The sequence below is a fragment of the Lycorma delicatula genome, chromosome 8, assembly GCF_047948215.1.
Source record: "Lycorma delicatula isolate Av1 chromosome 8, ASM4794821v1, whole genome shotgun sequence".
NCBI classification, from domain to species: domain Eukaryota; kingdom Metazoa; phylum Arthropoda; class Insecta; order Hemiptera; family Fulgoridae; genus Lycorma; species Lycorma delicatula.
The window spans coordinates 65112699-65135458 of record NC_134462.1 but is presented as its reverse complement, the minus strand read 5'-3'; the positions used below and the strand labels follow the sequence as shown (position 1 = coordinate 65135458).

General features: G+C 26.6%; 1 protein-coding gene across 11 annotated transcripts in view; it reads left to right on the top strand.

Annotated features, from left to right (window-relative positions):
- trio (trio Rho guanine nucleotide exchange factor) overlaps window positions 1-22760 on the top strand; it is a 1562448-nt gene that overhangs the window by 1181195 nt on the left and 358493 nt on the right. For all 11 annotated transcript variants that reach the window (XM_075373360.1, XM_075373356.1, XM_075373361.1 and 8 more), the window contains 6 exons: window positions 505-676; window positions 3867-4028; window positions 8403-8585; window positions 9533-9652; window positions 13507-13698; window positions 20391-20622. In XM_075373360.1, coding sequence (XP_075229475.1) covers window positions 505-676; window positions 3867-4028; window positions 8403-8585; window positions 9533-9652; window positions 13507-13698; window positions 20391-20622 — 1061 coding nt within the window. The remainder of the gene's footprint in view (window positions 1-504; window positions 677-3866; window positions 4029-8402; window positions 8586-9532; window positions 9653-13506; window positions 13699-20390; window positions 20623-22760) is intronic.

Genomic DNA, 22760 nt, shown 5'->3' with positions numbered 1-22760 from the left:
ATTTAAAAATAAATACATACAGTTTGTGTTTAGATGGATTTCTTAATGATATAAGAATAAACATTACTGATTTTTTTACCTGAAAAAATTAAAAGATTAATTTCAGAAAAGTAGTATTTGGTGAGAGTAACATTTTATGAAAATCTTTTTTTTTGGTTTTGAAGTCTGAAAGTATAATAAGTTAATGCAGCTATACTGAAACACAACCAAACATACTATCAGCCAATGAACATGCAAAACATATGTCCTTCAAATGTATTTTATCTCTCAATGTAGTTAGATAAAAAAGAGATGTATTATTAAATTGAATTTGAAAGTTGATTCTGCTTTGTTATTCAACATTTGATTTATGATGAGTTAAGATAATATTCCTATCTTTGAGACTCCCAAAATTTCATAAACCACATCAAAATATTAATAAAAAAAACAATTCCTTAACTATCTTTTCAAATTTATATAAGAAATAATTAATAAAGTTATTCATTTTTTTCTTTTTGTTTTCAGGGCAGTTGGACTGACTGCTGAGATGGATTCAACAGGTTCTGTTGCAGCTGTTGAATCTGCTTTAGATCGTCTAAGCAAACAACGAGAAGAATTAGAAGAACTGTGGGCTACACGTAAAATGCGTCTTGATCTTTGTCTTAGATTACGCCTTTTTGAAAGAGATGCATTAGAAGTAAGCAAAATTAAACAGTTCTATTCTGTTCTTTTCCTGTTTGTTCCTGTTATTTAATTTATTTTTATTTTGAAAATCCTGTGATATATTTATTTGATGTTGTAGGACATTTTTTGAAGAATTCTTTGTGTGTGTGTGTATCCTATGAAACTTATTTTTAAATTAATTTTATTTTAGATCATGCTTGATTAGAATTTGTATAGTTTACCCTATCCCAAAATGAACACAATGTGGTACAATGAGATAAATAAAAAAAAAAAGAACACAACTTGAATTAAAAGTAATGTTCATGTTGTGTTACCAAAGATTAAAAACTGCAGTTTACTGCAAGAAAAACAATTTCACTTTAATTACAAATTTAGAATATTTCATGGTAACTTGATCTATAAAATGTGTTTTTGTTAACTTTAGATTTTTTAAAGTGTAAATAATTGAAGTATATTTATTTGTACTAATGAACTATTTTTTATTCATAAATATGCATATAGAATTAAATTAAAATGATGTATTTGTGTTACCTTTATATACATTTTTAATAGAGAATATCAAAATTAAATATCCATTTATATATATGTCCATATTGTACTCAATCGTAAAGAAGTTTAAAATATAAACTAATTTTCAAATTGCAAATGGCATTTGTCATTACAAAAAAGAAGCCTGCATATATTATAAAATGAGAAAAAAATGATTTAAATGTAGACATGACGTTTTTTTATTATGCTACAACAATAAGCCTGTAACATGAATAGCAAACATAGTTGCACATAACCAAGAAGCTCTGAAATTTTTTTTTCGGTTCGAAGGAGTTAAATTTTCCAAATTTACAACAGGAATTAATTATAGAACCCAGTTATAGTCTTTTGCAACATAGGTTACTGCATCATGGTAGTATTGCCAGCCAAAGTATCTAAGGACATTACCTTTATTGAACTTTGTTAATTATTTATATGGAAATCCTAGTTTTTAATTTCTTTTTTATTATAAGTAATTATTTTTGGGTATCTATTTCTTTTAGCCTCTAAAAAAATTTCTGTATCTTTTTCTTTGCAAAAAACATATACTTTTTCCTTTAAAATAATCTGTTGAAATGTAATTTTTGTCTTTGGATGATCTTATGTAGTATAAAGAATGAAATAGGAACATTTATTAATAGCACGAGTTGGTTCATTTCTTTTTTAAAAGAACAGAAATCATTCACTCATTCATTTGTAAAAGTTGTTTACTGTATTCTGTAACTGCAGTTTGAATCTTAATGCTTTTGTGTGTTTATATGAGTTGTTACTTCCTTTTTTTAATTTGCGTGTTTGGTTACCATCATTTAAAATAGTTTGTTTTCAAGCTATTAACAAGTTAATGTATTATATATATAATTTATATCCATTATTTTTTTTTTTATTTCACCTTGTAAGAAAAACATTTCAGATTAATTTATTATTACTGAAAGTAGCTCATTAGTTTGGTGCCAATTTTGTATAGTTCAACACATAGTATAATGTTCATGTATGGTTTTACAGTAAAGTCTAATAATTTATTGATTTTATTCAATTTTTTTTTATATAATAAAATTACCTTCTCAAATTATTATTTTTTTTTATAAAACTTATTGTTTTAAAGTTAATTGAAAAATATTTATAGTTTATTTTTTTTTTAGATTTTTTTCACCAGACAAGATAGTTTTTATAAATGAAAAATTCAATATTTTCCAATCTTGAAAACCAGTTTTATTTTTTATTTTCATAACTTTAGTTATGATGTGTTAGATCACTTCATGATGTAATCTGGTGGATCTATGTTCTCAAAATCACATCACTATTTTTATTTAAATATATTTATTTTTATTTAAGAAAAATCAGATAAAAATTAAAAACTTCTTTTTCTTTGATATCCAGGTTTCCATCAATGTTAGCAAATTTATTTTCTTTTAGCATTTACCTTCGTTATCAAACATATTGCATTCACCAGTGTTGACCTTATTTATTTTTTATACCAAAAATCATATAAGAAACTATTTATAAAAATAAATACTAAATTTTAAGCATACTTATAGTTTTGATTTGTACTGTACTCAAAATTAGCTCGATATGGTTAACTCGTATCAACCGAATATGTATTTGATGGAGTAAATCATATAATTTTAGTTCTTTTATAAATTATATATGGAGAATGCATTTGTATACACTAGCACATCAGAAATAAGGAAAAAATGAGTGGACCAGAAATACAGTCAGTTTGATTACACACATTAAATTATACTTAAAACATAATTAAAAATTAAATACAAATTAGTTTTAGAGACTTTTAGTGTATTTTATTAAGAAATCCTGTTACAGAGGATGAGGATTATAAAACTGTTGTTACAGTTTCTTTAATTGTAGGTGTCAAAGAGGTTTTACTGTATGTGCTTTTAGAACAAAATGAATATTTATGTTGGTACATTTGTAATGTGTTTTTAAGGTTTTAAATTTTGTTCACTGGAGAAAGCAGCAAAAGTATTTAACCAATTCTGTCGTGAGAATTCGGATTTGTTTATTTTGAAATTAATTTTTTACGTTTTATTTCGCTTTTATATTTATAAAATTTCTCCATTGGAAGCTGTGTTGTTTTCTTTTGATTATTACATTGTTCAGCACTTTCAGATTTTTTTCTAGTGTACTGCACAACAACAAAAATAGTTGTATATAATAATATTATAAACATCAGTGAAGCACTATACCAAAGGAGTGAAGTAGGATTTTAAATAGTAAGCAAACTAGACAACGCTATAATTGGAATATAGAAATGCAATATTAAAATGCATTGCATTTTATATATTTGGAGAGTTTATACAATCTTTTAATGTGGTGATTTTCTAAAATGGTGTTTCAGTATCACTATAATATGATGATAAGTTGTGAATATAGAATCCATTAACTTATTTGTATGTGTTAGATATATATTTTGGTTGATATGAAGCCTGTGTACATTTGTAATTTATAGTTTATATTTAAAATACAGAAATTCATTGATGTATATTTTCTTTTCTTTCTTGAAATCCAATTAACTCAATCATTCTGATGTTTATTCAAGATGACTAAATATTTGTTTTTGATATTTATTTTTAATATCATATACTAACATAAATATGCTTATATTTTATGAATATATATATATAAATTTTCTTTTTATTAATTTTCAAATTTTTATTCAGGTTTCATCACAATTAGAATTATGGTCAAGCGAGTTAGAACACAGTGAACTTAGTACAGATATGAATCAAGCCGAACAATTATTAAGATTACACAATGAAAGTGTTACCCACATGCAGAATACAACATTTCAAGTATTGCAGCAAGGACAGGAACTTGCACAAGTATGTAATCATTTATATATATTTTTTTATAGCTGCAAAAATATTTGTTTTCAATTTTTCCTTTATTTGATTTTTTTCTATCTGGAGATACAGAAAATTTGATTTTTTCCATTGTTAAGGTAAGGTAGGATTTATTATATTTTTTAACTGATTGCTTTACTTATTACTTATTATTCATTTAAAGATATTATAAAAAAAAATTAAGACAAGGAAATAAGTTTTGAGGTATAAATCTGAGCATTTTAGGTGATTATTTTTGATACCTTTGAAAAGGAAATTGAAATTATGAAAAAAAATAATATTTATCTAAACATTGTATTAAGACAAAACAACTGTTTTCATATAACTCAACATAAATTTTCAGAAAATGAGAATGGACCTTATTGTGTTTTCGTTGCCATTTTTTAATAAATAAACGATCCATTTGAAAGATCATTCCTAAAATTTCAAATAAATGATTATTTTTTATAAAAAAGCAATCTGTTTAAGAGTTTTTAAATAATATTAATTTAATAACAGATCCCTGCATTTTCATTTAATGTTTAAAAATAACATTTGTTATTTATGTTTATGGCTTCTAAATTGATTTTCCCTAATTTTTTTTTTTAGCATTCCCAAATTTGCTTTACTATCCTTCATATATATATATATGTATATATATATATATATATATATATATATATGTGTGTGTGTATGTGTACCAGAGTTTTCTGAAAAGTTTTGAGTTTAACATAGAAAGACATATTTTTTCTGTCAAATATAGTTTTATTTTCCATCAAAGTCACCTTTGATGGAAAATACAGTCAATATACATTTTCCAGTGATGCTCTAACCTCTTTAACCCTTCTAAATAGTCACTGGTGTCTTTCTCCACAAAACAGGCGTTTACGTAGTATGCAATAATTTTTGTCCGATGAAAATTTCTTTCCCCCAAGTGAACCTTTAAGATTAGGAATCAACAAAAAGTTGTTTGGGGACAGATCTGGTTAAATACGGTGAGTGGTAAACCAATTCAAAGTACAATTCATGAATTTTAGCCATGGCAACTGTTGAAGTGTGAGTAGGTGCATTGTCTTGATAGAAAAGTACTTTATTCTTCTTCAGATGTGGTCATTTTTTTCCAATTTCTGCCTTCAGCTTGTCAAGTAATACTGGCAATATGTAATACTGTCCTGTTATTGTTTTACCTTTTTGAAGATAATTGATAAACAAAATTCCGTTACTATCCCAAAAAACAGTCGCTATCATCTTCCTGGCCAGTGAAACTGTCTCTGCCTTTTTTGGAGCAGGTTCACCCTTTGCAGTCCACTGTTTTGACTGTTGTTTTGGCTCAGGAGTGTAGAGGTGGATCCATGTTTCATCTACAGTTATGAATCAACACAAAAATTCTGATTAGTTTTGCTTAAACTGCTCGAGCAGGGTCTTGGAAATGTTCATTTGAATGCATTTTTGGTCCAAAGTGAGCAAACACAGAATTCAACGCATATATAGCTTACACATATCCAGTTCCTCAGTTAATATATGACAAACATGTTCTTTTGATATGCCCATAGCCTCTGCTATCTCTCTAACCTTAATTCGTTGATCCAGTTCACCATTTGGTGAACCTTTCGATGATATTGGTGGTGGTTGCAGTTATTGGCCATCCTGAACACTCATCATCAACCAAATTGGTATAACCATGTTTAAATTCAGCTGCTCATCTTTTCACGATGGCAAATGATGGGACAGAATCTCTGTAAACAGTGTCCAACTCGGTTTTAATTTGCATAGGCGTTTTGCCCTTCAAATGCAAGTATTTAATCAAGGCAATATATTTGATTTTTTCCATTTTCAAAAAAAACACTCACAATGACTTACACAAATGATTATCAAACAATTGAGCATCCAAAATGGCTGAAATTTTAGTGAGTACCTTTCAATGCATGTGCGAATACATTCCCTTTTGTTGACAAGCGCTGCCATCTTCATGTTGAGGCTCAAAACTTTTCTGACAACCCTATTATATGTTTTTTATTTGTGACTTTAGAAGCAGTAAAGTATAATTATTATATATTTATATAATATAAATATATAATAATATAATTTTATTATATTAATAAAATATTATTTACTTTTATTTTATTTGTATAATAATATATTTTTTTTTGTATAATTTATTATATATTTTGTGTTAATTCTATCAAATATGTTTCCTTTCATCATTTCAGGAAAATTCCCTTTTTTTTAACCCACAGAGTAGCATGTCCACCCATTGTTGATGATATGAATCTTTTTAACCTTCAGTTAGTCATTTGACTGGTTTTTACGTTATTTATTACTCCTTTTTCTTATATATTTTTTTTTAATAATTACTACATCTTACATTCTCAGTTGTCAATTTTATAAATTACAATCTTTGCGTTTTTCTATAATCTTTGCCCTCTACATTATCTTCTATCACCAGATTGATTAAATCTGAATGTCTTAATACCCCATCAATGTAGTTTTTCTCTTTACAAGATCCTGTCATAATTTATTTTCTTCTTCTGATTGGTTAATTTTCATATTTTATGAACTTATCAGTATTTGTGTTCTATTTTAATATGTAATGACATCATTTATTTAATTTATAAATTATACGTTATTAATCATCATAGCTTTCTGCAGACTGATAATTAAAAACCTTGTCCATTGTTTAAAAATGTAAACACTGACAAAGAGTTTTTCATTTGTAAAAAAGGTAAAGAAATTGGATTGATGTAAGGTTTTGCTTTCTATGAGTCACATTCACTTAATTATTCTTTTAAATAAACAAGGAGATTTATTGTTTGGATGAGTCATATATACATAAAATTAGAATAAATAAAAAAAAATTGCAGACAAAGAAGTGAGAAAAGTATGTTGTTTTCCTTTGTTGTGCATGAAAATTGGCTGTGAAGAAATTGAGGAAAGCTTTTAAAACTAATAATAATTTAGGAAGAAGAGAAGATTAACATTTTTTTGCTGTTAGTTAATTGGTGGTATTTTGGGTGAAACTAAGGTATTTAGGTTAAAGGATGATGTGGATTCATTGATAAGGGATTTTATGTGGATATTTTAATGTGGATTCATTCAATTTTAAATTAAACATAAATAAAACAAAGGTAATAAAATGTAAATAAACGGAAGATAATTAATGTTAAATATTTAGATAGGGGAAGACAACATCTTTCAGTAAGGAATGTATGCTGTCCTCCCTGGCGCGAGTGGTAGCCTTTCACCCGGAGATCCTGGGTTCGAATCCCAGTCTGGCATGGCATTTTTCACACACACTTCAAAACACTCATCTCATCCTCTGCGGAAAGAATTGCTTGACTGCAGACCTGGAGGTTAAAAAAAATAAAGAAAAAGTAAGGAATCTATAATTCCTGGTATGAACGATTTTAGAAGTTTATAGAGTTGTTATTTAGGTAGTAAAATTACAAAAGATTAATTTAAAAGATTAATATAATAAACTAAGTTTTCAAAAATCAGACTGGTGTAATTGAGTATTAGTGTCCAGATTTTCTTGATAATTTTATTATTGAAGAACATGAAGAGTGTAGAAAAGCTGTTTATTTGTTATGTGAAGTAGTTTTAATGAATGTAGGTGATCTGACAGTCACTTGTTATATGTGAAAATACAAGTGGCACTTTCACTCTGTTTACCACAGGGATTATTGTGTCGTTAACGTCATTATTCTCAGAGAAAGTGACCCTGACTATTACCTTTTATATCATGATGAAAAATGTAACTTGATGTAAAAATATCATCAGAAACCCTAAAGAAAAACAAGGATTACAATATGTGAAACAGATAATTAAGGATGAAGGAAATATTGCAGTTAAAAGATTTATGCTGAATAGAAAGGAAGGCAGATTGAAATCAAAGAATCGGTTGATTAATGAAAAAAGAAAAATAATGAGCAAAAAATGTGTAAATAAACTTAGTATGTAACATCATTTACTATTTTTTTTTCCATAATGCATAAGGAATATGTTAGCATACAGAGTTTTTCTAAATAATTTATTCCAAATATTTATTGTCTTCACATATAAGTAGATAACATTCTAAAACCAAACATTATATTTATCTTAGGTCTTAATTTATAGAGATTTTAATTTACAAGATTTTTTTCAGATTATAACCCTTTATAAATTGAGTAACTACTACTACATTTTAAAAGCAGTGTTTTAATTTATTTCCAAAATTGTAAAATTTTGTTGTCACTTTGCTACTTTACAAATAAATAAATCATTACCTTAATTATATATTTTAAATAACATAAACGTTACATATTATACCATGTTTATTGATAGCTTCAAGGTAATAAAATGCTTTTATATTTTATTTAATTACTTTTATGACTACAGGTTTTTGAAACATCTGGTGTATCCGTAATGGCAGACAGCCAATATTCTGCACAAACTAGAGTACAAGTTCTTTTGGAATTTTTACATGAAAGAGAAATGGACTTAGAAGATCTTGCAGAAATGAAAAGAGTTAAATTAGAGCAGTGTGTACAGCTTTGTCAATTTCGAGCTGATGCTAATCAGGTTTGGAAAATCACAATTAACAAATCATGTAATGTAATGGGTTTTTTTGCCATTTTATAAGAATACAGTTAGTAATATGTATGTTTATTTTGACATTGCTTAATTTTATTTTGAATTCTAGTTGTCCTCTGATTATTAATAACTTGGTTTATTAAAACTTAGATTAACACATTTGTAGTGAAATTGAAAATTGGATATACTGTCCATTTTGAGATTATTTCAGAAATTATGTTAAAGAATTTGTCAAGTATGTGAGAGCAGGGACTTTCATATTATTTCTACAGAAAAAAAGAACTATATTTGTTGCTATTATTCTTATTTTTATTATGACTAATTTTACAGAGAAAAACGTATTATATATTATTGCCCACATATTTTCTACAATTAATTCAAGACATGGAATGTTGTTTAAAAGGATATTACATGATGATTTATGTATTATTTGTACATTATAGTTGTTTTAGAAGTGTTAACGAATTACTTTTTCAAAATAATAAATCTTTTTATTTTTAACAGGATTGAGAAAGAGGAAGGTCTTCTTGTAATTTGTAATTTTTTACCAGATTTACACCTGAATTAGGTTGCACTGAAAAGATTTTCCTTTAACCTTTGAATAATGAGTTCTGTAATTGGTATTTTAAGCATTCAATGAAATGAAGGTAATGTTTAAATTGCCTTCAAATCATAAATAAATATCAAGTTGCATGAGTAACCTGCAACTTGATATCTATTTAAAGTTTTGCATATTTTCAATTATTACTTCTCTTCCAATCCATGTCCTTAAATCTTGGGATGCTCTGCTACATGTAGGAATTTAATCATTTTTTGATTGAAATTCAAAACAAAAAAAATATTTACCTGTATTTATTTGTTTACTACTATTATCTACTTAAACAAAGATTTATATTTTAGTTTTAAGAAGCTTATAGATATTAAAATAATTACAGGTCATTAGCTGGATCAGAAATGGTGAGGCAATGTTGACTGCAAGTTTTACTGTTCCAACATGCCTACAAGATGCCGAACAACTAAAGAAAGAACATGAACAGTTTCAAGTGGCAATTGAGGTGAGTGCCTTCTATTTTCAGATATTTTTTTTATGTATGAGTCAATCAATGTTTTTATTAATGCAGTCTTTTGATTCTTATTTTATATTTGGTACGCTGGTTTGATGGTTGGATGGATGTATCAATTTTTTATTCATTTTGTTAAAATAACATGTGCTCAACACAGTAGATGCTCATCTGAATTTATATTACATTTGTAATATTGGATGCCTTATTATTTATTTTCAGGTAAGATTCTTTAGAAAAAAGTTATAAAATATAACTCAATAAAGATATAAAATTTTTGTGCAGTAGTTTTTTTAACAATATTTTTTTTCGTTTTAGCAATCCGTGAACTAATTGATCTTATAAAATTATGCATATATGTTATAATACTAAAATTTGTCTTAAATTAAATTGCAGATAGAGAACCAACTGAAAGAACAGTTTGAATACAATTTTGAGATGTAATTTCTCCCTGATAAAGTTTGTATGATAAATTTTAAGCTTACTTGTTGGGACACTTATACAAGAAAAGTAAAATTAATATTCGTTTAATTTAATGAATAAAATAGGACAGATCTTATTAATACGTTTATTTTGTCAATGCTCACTTGATATTTTATTGTTAATTTTGTAGTTATTATTTCTTTTTTTTTTATAAATTTATTACTAAACTAAGCCTACATAGTAAGTCTTCCACAGACTGTAAGTAATGAACCTAAGTTCACCAAAAAATAGGGTTGTTTCTATTAATAAAAGAATAATTTATAAATAATTTTTCTTTTGGTATTAAATACACGTAATATATGTGATTAAAATATCAATTGTACCGATATAGATTGTACTATTAGTACAATTACTAATAGTAATTTAATACACATATGTATTAAATACACATCTGTATTTTAATGTGATTATAATACAGAGGTGAATTTTATTTTATTTTATTTTATTCCATTTACTGATTTTTTAATGAAATTAATTTGTTTACACCACCCAACTCTACTGCATTATTGATAGAAGTAAAGAACTGTTATTTAATTATAATATACCCCTTAAATCCTTTCAGTGCCTAAATCAATTGTTGTCGACTATTGGTAGTTTTCCTTTGACTATTTTAATTGACTTTAACCCTCTGCCATATAAGTTCATTTAGCTTTGATACTTTAGTTGACTGTAGTCCCACAAATTTCAAAAATACACTTTACAATGCTGCATTCTGTCAGTAAATTCAAGAAACATTCATGATTTCATTAGTAGCCTAATTGTATTTATTTGTTTATTTGATATTTCCATATTGAAATGATACGTACTTTTGTAAATTGTACTTAAGAAGTTTTGTTTGATAGTGCTAAATTGAATAATAAAACATTTCATTTTTATATATTTATGTTAATTTTAATAAATTGATCTTGTAAGGTTTTTTTTTTATTCATTCATGGCAGTAAATTAATAACAAAGTTAATTCTTTGTTTGTTTTTGATACTCAATTAATTGTTTATTTTTTTCATGATTTTATTTTGTAAAAATGACTGTAAGTGATATTTAAAGTTTTCACTCACTGAACAGCTAGTAAGTAACAGCTAGGTTATCAACTTTCTGCTATGAAGATTGTTGGTATTATTCAATGTCTGTGTGTAATCTTTTACTTTTATTTATATCCAACGATTAACAAAAAAAAAGCTTATAGTAAAATAGTAATAATCATCAGTTATAGGTTTTTAAAAATTTCTGAATAATAATGAACTTATTAATGATAATATGTATTACAGGAGTGTACAAAATGTTGATTAGTGTTAGAAGACAAACAGATGAAATAAAAATAATTACATAATACAGAAAATTAATTATTATTATATTTGTAATATTTATAGGTTTTTTTTTTAATTTCTGGGTGCAAGAACAATTATAGTAGTGTTTTTTGCAATGGGTAAATTCTAAATGATAAAGAATTGGATGATGTACAAACAGAAAATTAATTAAGTTAAAAATATTTAAAATAAATTTTGATAAAAATAAGATTATTGTGAGCATATCAGGGAAAATTAGATTAAAATTTAAACTTGTGTAAAAGAATAAGAAACACCATGTATTTGAGAATAAAATCATACTGGAGATATCTAGCTAATCAAAGAGAAGTTTGAGAACAAGGAAAAACATGGAATTGAGAGTTCTGTATAAGTATTCATTTAGCCACCGTGAAAGCGAGAAGACTTTTGGGTAGGATATATAATGAGAAGGTAAGAGGATACAAGTTGAATTAAGTTTGATGGAAGAATCCAGAGAAGAGAAGACAGTTGGAAAAGCCAAGGTTAAAATAGTGGCACCAAGGAAAGAACGATCTAATCATTTAGAAGCAGAATAGGTAGCAGAAAACAGAAAAGTATGGGTTAGGTTCATCTCCAAGCCTAAGAAACAACTTAGGTTTGTATGGATGCAGCAGTAAGAAAGTAATTTTTAATCATTAATTGAATTTTTTTCAGTATGTGGCAAAATTTAATTGTCACTGAAATGATTAACTATTGTACACATTATAATTTTAGCAACAGACAACAATGGTATAGATAGCAGCAGTTCTTGTAACTTAAATTTCACATTCAGTTAAAATAGAAATAAAATAATTATTATTAACATACAGTATATTGAATTATTTTCCGTATTTGGCAAATATATGCTTTATAAGTTTTTAATGTGATTTATTACATCCATTAGTATTAATGTAATACAAAGGATGGCTGTAGTGTAGTTCACAATCACTCATAACTCACAAAGACATAGTCAAATGAAACAAGTAGGCCTAAAAATATATCTTATTTGTTACGAAAACTTACATTTATTTTGTTCCTCAATTGTCATTTACACATTTCTCCCAACAGTTTTCTCATTCCAACCAGCTTTCTCATTCTCTTTGTGGTCTTTTCATGATCCAGCCTTCATTGTATCCTTCAGTTCATCATTGTGGTGTAATATGATATATATCTCCTAAGGTATTTTAGTATATGTTTAAGAAGCACCAAAAAGAAATGTTTCCAAATCCTTTTAGTATTTCTCATCAGTCACAGAAACTGGTTGATCACTGCAAGGTTCATCCTCAATTCTTTCTTTACCAGCTTCTGATGCACAATATTTTATTACCCACTTACTTATAGTATTTTATTCAATATTTTCATCATCATAAACTGCCTTTGGACAACAATAAATGTTACTAGCATTTATTTTTTCTAATATTAAAAATGCAATTACTGAATGTTGTATAGTAAGTAGTTGTAGTTGTTGTAGTAGGTAGTTGTATAGTAAGTATACTCAATTTCATAACAATGACAACTGACAGAAAATGAAAGGACATGGGTCAGAGAGTTTTGGAATGCTAGTAGTAAGGAAATGAAACTGCAAGATGGCAGCATCTGTTGTTTTGTGCGACATTTTGATCTCTTCTTATGTTCCGTGCGTATTACATTTCAACCATCCCTCATACTATACACTTTTAGTCTATTTACTGCAATATCCAAAAAGTTTTGATTACTTTTAAATATATTGATTTAAAAAAAAAATTATTTTAAATATAATAATTGATTTGAGATAAAAAATAAATGGGTTTCAAACCAAATAACTTCCTGTAAAATTAAACAAATCATATTTTGATTTCTAGTTATTCTTTTCAGATTTTTCCTGTTTGTACCAATCATTTTTTTTCGTTTCTTATTAGTTAATTAAAAAAGACTGAAATGTTGAAGATATTTCAGAATTTTATGTGTTTTTTTTTTCGATTTCTTCACATTTTTAAGAATATCTGGAATAATAATCACAGATTATTCTTCTTTTTTATATTAGTTATGCTATTCTCATTAATCTGACATTTTATTTAATTTCAGAAAACACATACTTCTGCAGTACAAGTAAAACATAGAGCAGAAGCATTAATCAGTGCAAATCATTATGATCCACCTAGTATTAGAGAAATATCAGAAGAGGTAACAAAACGTTGGCAGCAACTAGTCACATCAGCTGAAGAACGCCATAAATTAGTTACTGCAAGTCTTAATTTTTATAAAACTGCTGAACAGGTAAATAAACAGTTTTGAAATAATATTTTTGTTTTTCCTTTAAATTAAAAAAAAAATCTGTATTATAAGATGTAGTTGTGTTAATGTAATTCTTTATATTTAATTTTGTTGGTTTTTGTTCTGTTTAACAAATCTAAATGAAATTTAAAAAAATATAACCTAACCTAAGTAAATAGATTTAATACAAATATAGTTTAAATTAAAATAGTTAATGATTAATCTATTTTTAATGTATGTCAGTAATTATATTTTAATAAAAAAGCTAAATGTCACCTTCTTAAAGATGTATTTTTAGAAAACTACATTTAAAAATAAATCACCTCAGGATTACCAACTCTAAACTGTCGTTTTCGATTTTGAATATTTATTCAAATGTTTAATATTTGCCTAAAGTTTATATATTTATCTATATGTAAAAAAAATATTTTTATTTAAATTACAGTATTTTAATATCAAATTGCAATATTTTTAGCAGATACAAATTTACATAAAAGGTTAACATTTTGAGATACCTGTTTGTTATTAATCACTTAATTAACCATTAGAGCAGTCACATAGTGCACTTTAAATTATTTAAATAGAAAAACACCTTATTTATGTTTAATGTACATTGTAAATATGCGTGTTCTAAAAAGAATCATCTGATTTGAATTGTTTATCTTTTGAAAAATAATGAATTAGAAAACTTCAGATTAATTATGTATTAAAGGTTTATTCATGAAGTTTTTTTACACACCAAGTCAGAGGTGCTCAGTTTGTCCACACAGTAGTTGAATTCATCCCACACCTTAACAAGTATTTCTCTATTCACTGCTGCCATGGCTGCTTTAATGCAGATTCGTAGTTAACTGGAAAGGGAGGCACATATATGGAATCATTTACAAAACCCCACAAGTAAAAATTGCACACAGTGAGGTTTGGCAGTCTTGGAGACCAGTGATGTAAAGCTAAATGGTTAGGTTCCATACGGCTAACCTGTCGTTGAGGAGTCCTATCATTCAAAAATTCTCAAGCATACAGACTCCAGTGGGTGGTGCTCTGTCCTGCTGGAAAATGCAATCTTCTAAAATGGCTTCTAATTGAGGGAAAAACTTATTTTCAAGCATATCAAGACACATTGTTCCCATAACAGTGTTCTCTAAGAACAAAAGGGACCATACACCTTCTCGTGAGAAATTGCACAAAAAAAACATTAACTTGGGACAGTTTCTCTCATGCTGTACAAATTCATGTTACTTCTCTGTACCCCATATTCTAACATTGTGGCAGTTTACTTTCCCAATTAAATGAAAAGAAGCCTCATCACTAAATACTAACAAAATTGTCATCTTCTGCTACCTTATTAAGAACAAATTCACAAAACTCCAAATGTTGTTGTTTGTCATCTTCATGAAGAGAGTACAGCAATTGAATCCTTTACAGTCTCATAAGCAAATGTCAATGCAAGACACGCCAGATTGAAACTCAGGAATGTTAGCCTGGAAATCGACAGCGAATTGATTTTCAGGGACTTTGTGAGAAACTCTGATGGATGTGCTCCACATCATCATCATCTGACACCCAGGGTCGACCATTTGATTTCCCCTTACCTAGAAAACCCGTGTCTTTAAATTGTCTATACCATTGCCTAATGCTCTGAGTGGTAGGAGGTTCAGCATTGTATTCACAATGAAAATCACACTGAACATAATTATGGACTCACTGAAGAATTGAACACAAAATGATTTCTGTTATGGAGTTTCTATTTTCTTTGACAATGAAGTGAACGAAGTTCTGGTGCTACCTAGCAGCAACCATGTGAAACTCAAGAGTTTCCTCTTTCTCACACTACTTTGCTTGATCAAAACGGATTAAAAGCTGAATAGTTATAAAACTTTGAAATCAGATGATTCTTTAAGAGAACACTTATATTTCTACAATAAATGTAAGCCCAGTTCTTATTGGTTTATAAAGAATTGTAAACAATTCACAGAAATTGAGAATTTTAGACCTATTACATCAAAATTATCTGATATATATATCTTGGGGACATCAGCATTTTTTTATATGTAACTAGATTATTTAGATTTTATAATACAATTGATTAAATGGTATAATAATTTTAAATTATTTGGGGAAAAGGACAAATATTAGTTGACACATTGATATTTGGTGTTTTTGCTTATTAGTACTTCCTATAGAATAAAATATAATATAGAATAAAGTAAAATTAGTATACTTACTATAGATCCATATAGTAATCTATTTTATTTTGTAAATATTTTATCAAGTGTCATATTTATTATATCAAAACATTTTAGTAAGTAATGTTGATTATCCATTTGTATTGCAAATAGTGTTGGCAATTTTGTTATCTATTATTCTTACGTTTAATTTTTGAGATTGAATTAGCAAGATTGTAAAGAATTAACATACCACTAAGCAACTTAAGAAGTAATTATTCTTTTATGCATGTTAGCTTATTCATCTGATTTTCTTATTTTTTTTTAAATTTAAAAAAAGTTAATATTTTTAGCAATTCATGCAAGTAATTTGTTTTAGTTTGTTGATTTTGTTTGTTTAGTTATTTGGTTTTGTATTTTGTAAGCTACTTTGGTTTTATATTTAGTTTTATTCTACTTTCAGTAAACTTTTATTTTTGTAAGGCATTTATTTTTATTTTTTATTAGTTTTTTAGTTTTCAATATTTCTAATATTGATTGTTTATATTTTCAAACTGTAAAAAGTTTTTTTTTCATTTTAATATAAGACGTTTTTGTTAATTCTACAAGTCCTGTGTGATTTCGATTGAAAATAAATTTAGTAATAATGTGGGTTACTTGGTAGATTCCATTTTTTCTATAGGGATCCCATTTTAAGACGAGACATATTATTTTTATCCTACAATGTATTCTACAGGATGAATTCAATAAGATATGAAACACTATTAAGAATACTATTTAAAAATAAGTTTTGATATATTTTGTTAATCACACCTCATTCATTGAGATCTAATATATACATGGTTCGCAAAAATCATTAGATCAACATAAATATGTTTTGGTACAGAGTTGTATATAGAAAAAAAGTCTTACATTAAAATATAAAAGAAACTTCATATAGTATGAAAATGATCAAATGAAAGTTTAAGCTTATAAAATATGTTTGGATTTCATGTTTTGCATAGAGTTGATGAAATTTCCATAGTGTTCCATGTATTTATTAAGTCATACTTGACCCTAAATAATCTTTTTTGTTTAAAAAAAGAATTATCACTAATTTTGAAAATAAATTCAGAGACAAATCTTTGTTTTGAAAAAGCTTGGTTGCATGAACATTGTTCAGTATAAATATTAAATAAACCATGAAAAATACTTGACGGTATGTGCTTTGTATATTTACAATATGCACCAAAATATACAGTACTAGAGCTGTAATTCTGAATTATTTTTATTTTTGGAATTCAGTACGGATATCAACCTATATATTTAAATAGTCACTGAAGCGACATATTGCTGATGATAATTTTCAAGGACGTTTATCAAAGACTTCATTTAGGTTACTCCAAAACTTGATTGAGGATATGTCCATAATTCTCATTTGTGGAGAGTTGCTGAGCACCTACCACATCTTCCCTACCAATATGACAAAATTTTGTAACAGAGCATAATGTGTTCCTCAGTGTCGCTTTACTAAATTGTTTGTGATATTGTTCCACCATTAACTTCAAACTCAGCCTGCCTTGATTGGCATTTCCGTACAAGCGAAAATAATACTCCACAATGAAAACTTTTTCTTCCGTCATGAGACCCATTTTCAAATCAGCCTTATAGCACAATGTTCTTTGGACTACTAACAATGCATAATGCTGATGCAACAATACATCGATGAACAGACATGTGCGTGAGAACTGCGCGAAATTCAGTACTGTATATTTTGGCACGTATCATATATGCCTTTATATAAAATTTTGAGGCTCAAAAAACACCAAACTACTACATCAGTTTCATTGAAATTTAGATAGCATGTTAAAATTTGATATAAATTGGTTGAGTCAGCGTGTTAAAATTTGATATAAATTAGTTAAGTTGTTTCTGAATCGTTCTTGACCAAGCAGTATCAACTGACCTTGGTTAGAAGTCTGAATATTTGTATAGTGGTTACTGTGAGACTTTAATGCACTCCAATAAAAAAATAAAAACTCTAATTGAAAAACTGTTTTGTTCTGAGTTTACTAATTATAATTTTTTTTAACATTTTCTATTTAAAACAGCATGTTATGCTTGGATTAAAAATTTCTGGGTATTTAATACCCAGAAATTATTATCATTGAACATTAACTTACAAAAGCAGTGTAATAAATCTATTAATTTTGTTAAAAAGTGAAATCATGAATTTTAATTAGGGTCATTCTCACATAAGCATCATTCCCAGTTACAGACTTATTTGGGTGAATTATTTAAATTATAACTGATCAAAAGTTATATATTTGAATCAATATTAAATTTAAAAAATAAATATTTATTGTTCTTCGTGAGTGAGAAGTTCTAAAGAATGTTAGAAAATATAATTTAGCTTAATTTAAATAAACTGCTCTTTTTTAAGCAAGAACAATATTTTTTCAGTATATTATATTTTAAGTTTTTTTTTTCAAGTTATGCTGATGCAACTTAAAAGAAAGTTGTTGTTATTAAATTAGATTTGGTAGAATTGTTTGATATAATGTGGTCTGAAAATATAGAAATAACTTCAATCAAAGTGGCCATTACAAATAAAATTACGTAGTTTAATTAAAAAAACATAATTTTTGTAATTAACTAGTAACAATAATATTTAAAAAGAAATCTCATAAATTAACCAGTGTGTTTTAAAAGTATCAATTATTGATCAGAATCATCAAAAAATTTAAATACGAGCTATCCAGAGAAAAAAGAGGAGTATCATGAAAAATTTCATGGTTGTGAAAGACTTGATTGGTGATAGTTTGTGAATATAATCTATAAGTGAATTCTTATTTTACACAACTTGATGTTTGTATATAATTTCATTGTATTCTTTATATAAATCTAATACTGATGACATACTATGCTTGCGCTTGTAAATATGTATTGAAACACTATGTAAATAAAGATGTTGAATATGCGAAGCATTTCTGATAGTAAATTTTGCTAGTTAATAATAACTGGATTAACATTTGTGTTCACTTAGGTGTTTCATATATATAACTTGCTTTTAAAATGAAGAGATTTGTTTTTTATTAAGCATCCTTAATTTAATTTATTTTATTCATTCATGATGTTTGCACTTATTTTATTTTTAATTAGTCTACTTATTATTTCATATATGGTGCATATAATGTGTTATAAATGGATCTTGAGCAAATTTCTAATGGCAAGAAATATTCTATTGAAAAAATATGAGCTCTTTGAGGCTGGGCTTCTTCACCAATACCCATTGAGTATTTTTAATGATTTTATATAAATTTTAATAAAATTATTGTTTAATTTATTCAAAATTATATTTTTTAATTTAAAAATAATATTAGTTTTTTATTTTTTTTATTAAATTTATTTATTTTTATATTGCTACATTCTCATATTGACCAGCGCATCTTGAAACTATAGTTATTAGTATCTTTCTACCTATATTTTCAGTTGCTGTATTCAAAGTCTCAGCAGAAATAAAGAGATTTTGAGTAAAATGATTACATGATAAAATTTCTTCATTGTTTTTTAAATATTATTTAATGAATGCTAAATCAGTTTAAAAAAGATACACAATAAAATTAATACATATACTTGAAAATGCAAACATGGAAAAAAGGATATAAAAGTAACATTTCTAATTCATTCAATATCCTGTGCATTTTTACAGGATGTAAAAATTGTTTCTTACATATCATAGCCTCATGAAAATGTGATACAACATTTGAATATTTGTGACATGTAATACAATAATAATTGCATCAATCTATTTTATGTATGATATCTGTTAATTCAGAATAAAACTATCAAATTTTTTCAGAACATGTATTACAGAAAAATTGATTTTGTTTCGTTTTAAATAACTAAATAAAATTGAGACAAATTTTATTTATAATATTGTTAAAGTAGTGCATTGTTCAAATCACAGGATATCTCATTTTCCTCATGCGCATCTTGAAAAATTGAAGGCAGTTAACATTAAATAAAAAAAACTAGTGAAAAATAAAAAAAAAATATATAATTTAATCTAAATATATTACATTTACTGATTACATAACGTGTTACAAGCATTTCTAAATCTATGATAAACGTTTTCAAAAGTATCTTTTAAAATCATGCAGATATCTAAATTAAAAAAAAATAAAAATTTTAAAAAATAGTCAAAAAACTAATAGTTGTTTTAGATAAAGTTATTTGTGGTGTTAATAATCTTGGAATATCACAAAAAATTAAATTAAAAAAGAATTATTTTTTGTTCAGTTTTGATGTAGGAAGTTAGTTATAAATATAATTTTTTGTTAGCTGTAAATAAATCATAAAAACCATCGAAAGAAAGATCTTTCTTACGCAAGGGTTGTTTAATGTTGAATGAATTTTTTAATGTAGTGTTGTTATCTGTTATTTTATTGATTTCGTTGATTTATTATAAGTATTGTGATAAATCCCTTTAGACTTGCAGAATTCTTATTTAATTTAAATTACATTTAAGAATTATGTTTTCTTTTATAGGTTTGTTCTGTGCTGGATAGCCTGGAACGTGAATATAAGCGAGATGAAGATTGGTGTAGTAGTGGTAATGTTGCACAATTAATAAACAAACATCAAGAACAGAAAGAAGCATTTTTAAAAGCGTGCACATTAGCAAGACGTACTGCTGAGACATTCCTGAAGTATACTAGTCGTAGTCTTCAGTACTACAATTATACTGGATCTGAAAGTGGTTCAGAAACTAGGGTTAAAGGTAATCTTCTTCCTTTTTTTTTTATTCTGCAAAGTATTTGTGCTGTGTCAGTTGCTTAATTCATCTCTTGTAAGAGCACCTAGTTGGACTTATACTATTAAAGTTTTTTATTTAAGTTACTAGATTTACTTAACATTTAAAGCTCAATAATAATTCTGTTGTTTTAAATTGGGTTATTTAATGTTTTTCACTGAGCGCATTTACTAGTTATGTTACAAAATTTAAACCGCTTTCCACCACTGTTAAAGGGCTAACAGGATATTTACCATTGCACTGTTCTTATAGCTGATGTTTATTTTTGATAGGATAATATTTTGTATCAGCTATTGTCATTTTGTTTGTATTCATATTATAAAATTTGTCCTATCATGATGTAATACTACTTAATGTGACTAAAAATTCAAAAAGGTAATGAAAGGTGCTGTGGTAAATTCAACTATCAAATAATTATTTATTTGTAAAATATTATTGTAAGGATTAAGATTCAGTAATTGTTGCATAATATACAGTGGATTTTTTAAACTAGTTTCTTGATAATTACTTCTATTCATATAAAAGTTTCTGTTTGGTCTTAATTTTTACACAACTGCCCAAAAAAGAGTGTAAAATGTATTTAGGGTATATCTACATATGTATGTTTGTTTGTTCCACCATAGCAGCTCAACGGCTGAACTGATTTAGATGTATGACCTTATTGGAATCCTTATGTTACCGGGAGTGTCATTAGGCTATATAAATATGTACATACTTATATATGTTTAAATAAATTTTAAGAAATTGATCAGATAAATGAGTTTTTGAATAACTCGCATCTATGTATGAGATGCGAGGTTTCTGAATCATTCAGAATGGAGCATTGAAATGCGAATTAATAAAAAATGACTCATATATCTGATAGATTTTTCAAATCTATCATTTCATAGATCAAATGATAAATTTTATTCATTTAACTAGTATTTATATATGACTGCCTAAACAGGAGTGTAATTGTTACTGTTTATGTATGTATGTATGTTTGTTCCACCGTAGCAGCTCAGCAGCTGAATCAGTTTCAATGTATGACCACATGTTGGAATCCTTATGTTACCGGGAATGTAATAGGCTATATAAATATTTTTATATATGTATATATATGTTTAGGTTGAAAAATTGAAAAAAGAATATATGCAAAATTGTCACCTGCACGCTCTTTAATTATCCTATATTAAGAGCAATATTTATCATCAATGTTTTTTTTGGCAGTTGTATTTTTTAATTTTTCATATTTATCCCTTGTGTACGTAATACTTACTAAAAAATCATTTTTATTGTCTCAATTCTGTCTTATTAATTCAGAGTAAGGTTTTCCTTAAGATCATAAGAACAACTTGATAATGTGTTAAAGAATTAGTTTTGATGGGTGTATTTCCTCAAGATATTGTTGTTTATGGCAACTTAACTGTAGTTGTAATCCTATTCTTGTAAAATGATGGTTATTTTTATTATTTATCTGAAGTAAGTAAGTTTTTTTTATGAACTGATTTACTATTTGGTAGCATAGTTTGGGAAATTTTTCTACATAACTCAGTGAAGGCCGTATGATGTGATTTCACCCTTATATTATCAAGCATAATTGATTTTCCTTCTTTATTAAAACTGGGATTTTAATAGATTATGATTGGGATAGCTCTTTCATTAATTTATATTTATTTTCTCTTTTCTGTCAATCAGCAATCAGAATTATATCAACAATTCAGAATTTGTATCAGTTCTATTGAAGTTGCATGCGTATGTTCTCTTCCTTTTTTAAAATGATTTCTCAAGCTATTTTGGATTAAGTGTCTCTAGGGTATTCTACTTAATACTGTCACTTGGATGTATTTAGCAACATTATTTTTGTTTTGATTCTGAATTTTTTTAATACATCATGTTTTTTTTAATACAAGTCAACTCTACTTCTACACTAATTTTTTCTGAAATTCATTTATTAATGAAATTAAAATGCAAATAAAAGAGAAATCTAAGATTACAACACATTATGGAAATTTCAGTGAATATACGTCTACATCATCATCATTAACCTAACAGCATAAATCCAAGGTCTTGTTCCAGTTCAAAGAAATATCACACCATCTTCTCCTCAATCTATCACAATTTCT